At 43.6% G+C, this 9,961-nt stretch overlaps 1 protein-coding gene across 1 annotated transcript in view; it reads left to right on the top strand.

Moving 5' to 3' along the window:
• Positions 1 to 9,961, top strand: part of ABCC2 (ATP binding cassette subfamily C member 2) — a 75,529-nt gene that overhangs the window by 36,879 nt on the left and 28,689 nt on the right. The window contains exons 12-17 of the mRNA XM_012803661.2: positions 1,177 to 1,314; positions 2,387 to 2,533; positions 4,267 to 4,351; positions 4,445 to 4,511; positions 6,720 to 6,846; positions 8,925 to 9,101. Coding sequence (XP_012659115.1) covers positions 1,177 to 1,314; positions 2,387 to 2,533; positions 4,267 to 4,351; positions 4,445 to 4,511; positions 6,720 to 6,846; positions 8,925 to 9,101 — 741 coding nt within the window. The remainder of the gene's footprint in view (positions 1 to 1,176; positions 1,315 to 2,386; positions 2,534 to 4,266; positions 4,352 to 4,444; positions 4,512 to 6,719; positions 6,847 to 8,924; positions 9,102 to 9,961) is intronic.

Here is a 9,961-nt window from a genome sequence, read left to right as displayed (position 1 = left end):
AAAAAAAAAAAAAAAAAAAGGAAATGTTTTTTGACTGGGCATAGTGGCTCACATCTGTAATCCTAGCACTCTGGGAGGACAAGGCGGGTGAATTGCTTGAGCTCATGAGCTCCAGACCAGCCTGAGCAAAATCAAGATCCCTGTCTCCACTACAAAGAAAAAAAAGAAAAACTGAGGTGGGAGGATCACTTGCTTGAGCCCAAGATTTGGAGGTTGCTGTGAGCTATGATGCCACACCCAGGAAGATAGCTTGAGATTGTTTCAAAAAAAGAAAAAAGAAAGAAAGACATGTTTTGAATTAATGAATTTTACCATGATCCTAACCTTCTTGAAATGAAACAGAGGTCCCTTTTAACTCCCTGTTATTTATCCACACAGAGCTCTGATATGTCTTCCTGATAAGAAAGCAAAATTTTCCTGGCAAAATTAGAAGACAGATCTGGTTTTAAATTTCAGCTCCATCACTTGCTAGTTTGGTGACTTTGAGCAAGTTATGTCTCTTAGCTTGTTTTCTTATTATTTAAATGGAGACAATAATTCTTCAACAGTAGTGTGACTAACTCATCTTGATTTGCCCAGAACGTTCCAGGTTTTAGCAGTGAAAGGCCTATGTCCTGAGCAAGCCTTTAGTCCCAGGAAAATTGGAATAGCTTGTCACACTAAGGTTGTTAGAAAGATTAAGTGAGACATGGCACTTGGGGTGGTCAAGGCAGGAGGATTGCTTGAGGCTGGGAGTTTGAAACTAGCCTGGGAAATATAGTAAGACCTCATCACTACAAAAAAACAAAAAGAAAAATTAGCGAAGTGTAGTGGTGTATACCTCTAGTTCCAGCTACTCCATAGCCTAGAGACAGGAAGATTAGTTGAGCCCAGGAGTTCAAGGCTGCAGTGAACTATGATTGTGCCCCTGCAATCCAGCCTGAGCTGTGAGAACAAAACCCTATTTCTAAAAAAAAAAAAAGAGAGACGAAATAAAGAAGTGAGATAATGTATCTAAAATGCTTCGTACATAGTAGATTATCAACTAATACAAACATCTTTTCTGTGATTATACTTTATAATCTGGATTTCTAACTCTCACACTTTGGGAGCACATCTTAAAACATAGGTGGATCAGATGCACCTGGTACTCTTTGGGGGCAACAATGTGAGCTGTGCTGTTTTCTAACTTAATAGATTCTGAAATATTTTGCCTGGGAACCTTCATTCAAAGAACACATCCATAACCTCCGGAAGAAGGAGCTCAAGAACTTGCGGGTCTTTGGTCAGCTACAGTCTACAATAACATTCCTCTTATACTTAGCTCCAGTGCTGGTGAGTAGCTGAGGAGTCAGTGGGCTGGTGTCCTTTCGGACTGGAGTCAGCCTCCTAAGGAGGAAGTTCTCTTTCTGATAGACTGATTACCTAGTAATTCTAGGCCTAACCCCCAAATCCAGGGAACTTATCTCCCCTCCTCCATGCCCCATGCTGCTCTTCCTACTTAGTGCCCCCAACTCTAGTTTCACCCATATGTATTGTTTGGTGGTCCAGCATCCCAGAGCAGGTTTTAGGAAGTGCAGCATGAATGTCTGTAGCAGCCCGTATAGCCTATGGCTAGGAGGAGTGAGAGTTATAAGCTCAATAATGGAACACCTTGGTGAAAAGGGCATGGAGAGGGATTTAGTTCTAACAAGCATGAGAGAGCTCGTGAGATAAGAGCATTGGTGAATTGGCAGTCTCTACACCTGTGGTGTTGAGAGACACGAGATCAGCCTTATATTAGGCTGGAGGAGAAAGCAGTCAGGAGCATGCTGACTTACTCTGACTCTGTCTCCTCTCCTGCCTGCAGAATGCCAGCACAGTATCTTTCTGCTGAAGATTACCAAGCTCTGCTAAAGACTAAGATCTATTCTAGGAAGACTGCTTTACTCCTAAGACTATTTCTCTCTCTCTAGCTAAAGTAGATAGCCCTCAGGCACCTAAGAGACCTGAGCAAGGTAACTTAGCAGTCTGCATCTGGAACCTAGTTAAGCCAGGCTAAAGACCTGGCCAGGCCCGGGCCCTGACAAATGTCTATCCAGGAATGATTTGGTGGGGGTGGGGGAATCGGGGGGTGGGGTGGGGGGGGTGGGGCGTAGTTCTTGTCTTAACGGGGGAGGTGGTATGAGTCTGTAGCAGAAGGAACACTGATCTAGGAGCCAGGAGACCTGAGATCTGATGAACTGACTTTATGACCTTGGGCAAGATACTTTCTTCTCTCCTGGGCTTAGTTTTCTTAGCAGTAACATAGACTGGGATAATCTTCAAGCTCCTACAACTCTGACCTCTGTGTACCTGGTTCTGTAACTTAGCACAGGGTGCTGGGTCCCTTCTAGGCAAACGTTGCTCATGACCTTGCCCTTTCCAGGTGTCTGTGACTACATTTTCTGTTTATGTCCTGGTGGACAGCAACAATGTCTTGGATGCACAGAAGGCTTTCACCTCCATCACCCTCTTCAATATCCTGCGCTTTCCCCTGAGCATGTTACCCATGGTGATCTCCTCCATGCTCCAGGTGGGTCAGAATTCTTCCTGGTTAAAAGCCTCAGAGTCCTGAATGTCTAGCTTCTGCTGGTGAACTTCCAATTAGAGAGCTCTGTTTGGTCTCTGAAGAGCAGTGGTTTGATCTTAGCAAAATCATGAGCTCTCTGAGCCCCAGCTTGTCTGACTGTAAAATGAGGAAAATCACATAAATCTCATCTACTTCACAGGGAGACAATCTTGTGAATGAGATTATTATAATTAGCTCTGGTGCTGGGAACATTTCCAAGTTCTTTTCCCAGCTCAGTTTATCCCATATTTTTCCAGTGTTCTTGAGATATTTCTATAACATTAGGCAAATTAGACCTTTCATTTGCATGAGCCCCTGTAGTAGTCAAACCAAATGCAATGTGGGAGGCTTGTGCTACCAAAAATGAATTTGGGGTTTGCTTTGGATGGGTCAGAGGGAATGTCTGGGTTCTAAGAACTGAACCCTGTCACTGAGATTGGCCAAGCACCAGATCTCAGGAGGAAGTTCACAAGATAGGTGGCAGGCTGATGACAGGGGTGGAGTGCAATGGTCTGATTCTCCAGAGGTGGCTGGCTTCAGACAGCTCAGGCCATAGGAAGAACTAGGATTTAGAGAGAAGGCCTCCTTGTTTTGGAAGTTATGAAGAAAAGCTGACAGATTTGGCAGGTAAAGAAAAAACATGCTCTTTTTAGGTAAGGCTTATTATAATAGATAAGAAAAGCAAGATTGCAAAGGTGTCAGCGCACAGCATTCCTTGTCACCCAGGATGATACTGAACAACAAAAAGGGGTCACGTAATAATGCAAAAGAGGTAGTGGGGGGTGGTGCCTGTGGCTCAAGGAGTAGGGTGCCGGCCCCATATATCAGAGGTGGTGGGTTCAAACCCAGCCCTGGCCAAAAACTGCAAAAAAAATTAAAAAATAAAAAGTAAAATATACCTGAGCTGGCAGGTTCAAATTCAGCCTGGGCCTGCCAAACAACAATGATGGCTGCAACCAAAATAGGCAGTGGGCCCTCTGCTTCTGAGGAGCTCACCCATGCTGTAGCTGAGCAGTTTTATAGCCTGCAGTTATACCCTTCGAAGAGACTGAGCAGAAGGGCTGGCACTTTATCAGAGCATGGATGGCAATAAGAAACCATCTCATGACAGCTTGGGAAGATGAAGATAGGGAGATAGGTGAGAAACACCACTTACAGAAGCTCCTTAAAATCCTCCCAAGTTTTCACGTTCCAGGGGAACCATGGAACTTGAGAGCATTTAGGCCAGCTGCAATTTAAGCAATGTGGTCTTTGTGAAAATGATGCCATGGTTAATTCCTTTACAGGGGGTCATAGGAGTAGCTCAGTTAGAATATTGGATGGGTTATCAAAACGTAGACTCTGTTGAGTAAGAGCAAGCCAGGGGCCCATTTGTCAGGACCAGACAGAAGTTAGGCTTTTGTCTCAGAAGAAGGCAGGAGACAGTTTCTGGAACTAGAACCAGAGATCAAAGAGAGATAGAAGTATGTGGCAGAATAGAATTGAACTCCATGAGTCTTCTGACAGGCTGAAATAGAGTACCCACTTCTGTATGTTCAGGGTGGGACGGTTCCCAGGGCTGAGTCTGTGGTGGGGTTTGGGAGTTTCCAACTGTGGCAAATGGCAAATCACGGAGTGATGACAAAGCCAAACTTTTCTCCTGGCTCATGCTTGTTACTGAGTTTGTTAAACTTGAGCTCGTCTGTGTCCTTCTCTAGGCCAGTGTTTCTATAGATCGGCTAGAGAAGTACTTGGGAGGGGATGACTTGGACACATCTGCCATTCGACATGACAGCAATTTCGGTAAATGAATTTGGAAGTTGCTTTCTAAACTTATTAAACAGACACACAGAAACCTCCATCTGTCTAATAGAAGGGATCTCTTTTTCCCAACAGACAAAGCTGTGCAGTTTTCTGAGGCCTCCTTTACTTGGGAACATGATTTGGAAACCACAGTCCGAGAGTGAGTGGCCTTCTCTTCATCCTGCTATTCTTTAGGGCTCTTCTTATCCTGTTCTTGGAAGCAATGTAATAGAATACACAGGGAAACAAGCTATGTACTTATGTTCAGTTAGATATTAGTGTAGGCTAAACCTGTGGAGAAATTGGATGAGAAGAAAGACCCTGAACTTCTTTCTCCTTAACTGCATCATCCACCATGCTTTCCTGCTGTGGGATGTGAACGTCCAGGTGAGAATCCACAGAGACATTTGTTCTCCAGGTCGAGGATGGAGGAAGTGCAGGGTTAGAGGTGGCCCGGGTCTCTAGGTATGGTAAAGGGCACACATAAGAACCTAAACTCAGGGTAAGTTCATTGTTTCATTTGAGAATAGTAATCAGGAACACTGGAATCTGACTTTTTCCCTCAGACTGGACAATGGGAGCCGCATTTATAAGATTCAATTTCACATCGAAATGCCCACTCCCACACCCCATCCTGGAGGCCAACTCCTCTTCCAGGCAGGGGTACTGCCCTAAGCCAGTCCCCTCATGCCATGCTGCTGCGTGTACTATGTCTCTTCAGCCCTATGCCACACCCAACTCATCCACTGAGCACAGCACACACAGAGACCACCAGGAGGCAGGACAAGTCATTCTCTTCTCTTCCTTCACAGGAGCACACCTTATGGCCTTCTTGCTACACCCATGACCTCTTACCCTTCTCTCCTATTTCCACTGCCTTTAATCTGGAGCTAGCCTTGGGATGAGTCAGGGCAAGAGCCCCTGCTCTGACAGTCCTAACCCCAAAGAACGGACAAGACAGAGCTTCTGTTTTACTTCTATAAGTCCGCAAGAAGTTCAGCAGGGTGAACAGGGTCAGAAAGGCTCTGAGCAAGTTCCTAATGTTCCTAATGTCTGACAGACTCAAAGAACAGGGATAGCACACAGAGCTCAGGAATCCAGCCCACTATGGGCCCCTCGCCACCAAGACACAAGCCAATCTTCATGGGAAGGTCCAGAGAAGCTGTTGTCAGCAAGTGTTCCAGTTGGTTCACTGAATAGCTAATTTTGGAAAATATTAATCCAATCTCATTAGTTTAGAAACAAGTGTTCTTAGTCTAAAGGGAGTGACTAACCTTCTAAGCTCACACAAGCCCAGCAGTGGATGAGTTGGAACTTGAAAGTGGTCAGGTCTCCAGGCTCCCTCTGGGGTTTTGTTCAATGGATTCTAGGAGAATTTTGCCACTGGAAACCCACCTTCAGCACAAACAGCTTATGCATGAGTTGGATAAATTAGGGATCTTTTTCTAGCCTTTTAGAGCTTTAAAATAATCATTAAAGAAGCACATTTGGGAGCAGTACCTGTGGCTCAGTGGGTAGGGCACTAGCCCCATATACCGAGGGTGGCGGGTTTGAACCCGGCCCTGGCCAGTTTCACGAGAGAGTCCAGAGAAGCTATTGTCAGCAAGTATTCCAGTTGGTTTACTGAAAAGCTAAGTTTGGAAAACATTAATCCAGTCTCGTTAGTTTAGAAACAAGTGTCCTTAAAGGGAGTGACTAACCTTCCAAGATCACACAAGCCAGGCAGTGGCAGAGTTGGAACTTGAATGAGGTCAGGTCTCCAGGCTCCCTTGTTCTTGTTCAATGGTACCACGTGAGTTCTAGGAGAATTTTTACCACTGGAAACCCACCTTCAGCACAAACAACTTATACATGAGTTGGATAAATTAGGGATCTTTTTCTAGCCTTTTAGAGCTTTAAAATAATCATTAAAGAAGCACATTTGGGAGCAGCACCTGTGGCTCAGTGGGTAGGGCGCCAGCCCCATATACCAAGGGTGGCAGGTTCAAACCTGGCTCTGGCCAGCTAAAACAGCAGTAACAACTGCAACAAAAATAGCCCGGCATTGTGGCAGGCACCCGTAGTCCCAGCTACTCAAGAGTTGGAGGTTGCTGGGAGCTGTGATGCCACGGCATTCTACTGAAGGTGACAAAGTGAGACTCTGTCTCAAAAAAAAAAAAAAAGCATATTTGGGTTTTCTATATCTCAGGCAAATTTTCTTTTCTTTTCTTTTTTTTTACTTCAATTGTTTTTATTTATTTAAATGGAGGCAAATTTTCTAATGTTGAAGGAAAATCTAACACCAGACTTTGTGGAGAGTCAGAGAAGCAGCTTGAACTACTGTTGAATACCCACCCACTGACATCTCCTTCAAATATACTTCTTTCAGTGTGAACCTGGACATTATGCCAGGCCAACTGGTGGCTGTGGTGGGCACCGTGGGCTCTGGGAAATCCTCTTTGATATCAGCCATGCTGGGAGAAATGGAAAACATCCATGGGCACATTACCATCAAGGTGAGAATAAATGGCAATGGAGGAGACTTGACCCCCCAGCGAGGGCACCTAGTGCTTTTTCCATTGGAAGTATGCCAAGCTGAGGCCTTGGAGACACTGGTAAATTTGTGAACTATAGATTCTCTGCCCCTTCCCAGGCTTAAATAGTCAGACTCTGGGGTTCGGGTCTACGAATTTGCATGTTTGATGAACCCTCCAGGTGATTCTCACATGCATACTAAAGTATGAAAATTGTTGCTAGACATCTCCAAAGTATAGGCATATCTGCTATATCTGTGTGTTTCTGAAAACCTCACATTATAATAGAAATAATAGTACCTAGGGAGAAAGAGTTCTAAGAGATCACCAAAAATTTATGAAACTTATAACCAAACTGCCAACAAAAACAATAGCAATAGTAACAGTAACATTAAGAACAAAACAGTAGCATTGTAAAGGCAATGCCAGGTTGGGTACCCTGGCTTTGGTACCCAACCATCACAATTAGTCCCAGTCCTCCTCTTCTTTTCAAAGCTACATCTTTTTGTTTTTTCTTTATAAATGTCAGACAAATATGAGGGTACAAATGATTAGGTGACAATGTTTGTTCTTGTTCGGTAAGATCCCCTCACCCAGGAGGTGTGCCATATACCCTTGCACTGTGCCCCTTAGGTGAGAGAACACTAATCCCCTCCCTCCTCCCTCTTTCCCCTTCTTTCTCTTCCCACCCCCAACTGCAAATAAATTGAGTTTTTCTTGGAGCTGAATCTTTGATAGCATTTGCTTTTAATATAAAATCTGATGTAGTGTTGACTTCATTAATTATGTTTTTTTTAATACATAGGAAAACACTTTCATGTTATCTTTATCAGCACTCTGAACTTTTCCAGAGAGCTATGTTCAGGGAAAATTACAGCTATTTTTGAAGCATTAAACTAGTCACTACTTACATCAAAAAGAATCATTGTCTATATATTTTCAGCTTTTTTTCTTAAGATATTTGCAGTTTTTTTGGGGGGGGGGCTGGGTTTGAACCCGCCACCTTCAGCATATGGGGCTGGTGCCCTGCTCCTTTGAGCCACAGGCGCCGCCCCTCTTAAGATCTTTGTACATTGCTAAAGTTTTTTTTTTTTTAATTACGAAGAAGCTTCCTCCTAATTGCTTTGTATTGACCCACTTGGAAAATTTTTAAGAACCATCTTCTCTTCCACAATACACTGACTTTGTTCTCTGATTTACCAATCACTAATGAGCTAATTTGCATTTTTAAAACATGCATATGGCTCAGTGCCCATAGTACAGTGGTTACGGCGCCAGCCACATACACTGAGGCTGGTGGGTTCGAACCCAGCTGGGGCCAACTGCAACAAAAAAATAGCCAGGCATTGTGGCAGGCGCCTGTAGTGCCAGCTACTGGGAAGCTGAGGCAAGAGAATGTCTAAGCCTAGGAGTTTGAGGTTGCTGTGACCTATGACACTACAGCACTCTACCAAGGGTGACATAGTGAAACTGTCTCAAAAAATAAATAAATAAAAATAAAACATGCATATGGCAGTACAGACCTACAGATTTATCTCTGACTTTTAGTTTCTTTGGAAAACTTTTTCTTGCTACCTATAACAAGTTCTTCCTCAAGCACCGGTACTTGTCAGTCTCAATCTCTCTCTGAATATGTTTCACTGTGTATTACTCAGGCTTTCTAATTTTAACCTCTCAACTCTTGCTTCCTAAGATGTCATCTATGCCATTCCTTCTGTAAGTGTTAGCACTCCGCTGTCTGAGTCAATTCACCGGGTTTCACTGAAACCTTCTTCTAGAAGCTGCACATGTATTCCTCTTCTGATCATTAGGATTACAGCTGGAAAGTGATAGTCAAAAAAACAAAAAAGAGGACTTTAAATGGTGAATAGGGCATTGACTCTTCTTCCCTGGTCAATCCAACAAATAAGAGCACATTAATAAATATCACATCCTCGGTCATCCTGACACACAGTTCTTCAAATCTAAGATCCATCAGTCCTCCCTCCAGCCACACCATCCCTTCAATCCTGCATTTCTGGAGCTATAACTATAATGTGGTCTAATCCTTTTCCATCTAGGGTACTATTGCCTATGTCCCACAGCAGTCTTGGATTCAGAACGGCACCATAAAGGACAACATCCTTTTTGGATCAGAGATGAATGAAAAGAGGTACCAGCAAGTTTTGGAGGCCTGCGCTCTCCTCCCAGACTTGAAAATGTTGCCTGGAGGAGACCTAGCTGAGATTGGAGAGAAGGTACTTGGGATAACATGGGACCCTGAAGTGTAAAGAAATAATGAACAGAAAAAAGTGAGGGCAAGGGTGCAGAAGTACATGGGAGTAACATAGATGACCACTTTAGGTAGTCATATTTGGGACAAACACTAGAAAACATGTTTGCACTAACTGACCACAATGTTCTGTGCAAATAATGCCAAACTTTTAAACTTTGTGCTGGGAAGCAAATAGAGAAATTATGTAATTTAAATCAAAGATGATGAGACGAAGGACCTAAGAGGCTAAGTTAACAGCGACTGACCCAAGGTTGATCTCACAGGTAGCAGGGCAGATGTGGGACCAAAGCCTAGGTATCCTGATCCTATTTCCATGTATCAGTGAATTCAGAGGAGGATTCTACTAATCTGCTTCAAACACTCATAAATTCATTATGAATTATTTTCTCATGTTATTAGATGTCTTTCTTAAAGGTAGACTTCTAATGATTTATTTATTTATTTTGAGACAGAGTCTCACTATGTCTCCCTGGGTAGAGTGCTATGGTGTCACAGTTCATAGCAACCTCAAGGTCTTGGGCTTAAGCAATTCTCTTGCTTCAGCCTCCCACATAGCTGGGATTACAGGCACCTGCCATAATGCCCGGCTATTTTTTGGTTATAGTTGTCATTTTTGTTTGGCAGGCCCGGGCTGGATTTGAAACTGCCAGCTTCAATGTATGTGGCTGGCACCCTAGCTACTGAGCTATAGGCGCCAAGTCTTTAATGATTATATGGTATTCACCATATGAATAGATATAATTTACTTAGAAATCTCTAAATCTGGCTCGGCGCCTATAGCTCAACCGGCTAAGGCGTCAGCCATGTACACCTAAGGTGGCG

Source organism: Otolemur garnettii, unplaced genomic scaffold (genome assembly GCF_000181295.1).
Source record: "Otolemur garnettii isolate 467f Iridium unplaced genomic scaffold, OtoGar3 scaffold00021, whole genome shotgun sequence".
Taxonomy (NCBI): Eukaryota; Metazoa; Chordata; class Mammalia; order Primates; family Galagidae; genus Otolemur; species Otolemur garnettii.
Note: the sequence above shows the minus strand (reverse complement) of the source record. Positions and strands in the feature narration are given on the sequence as shown.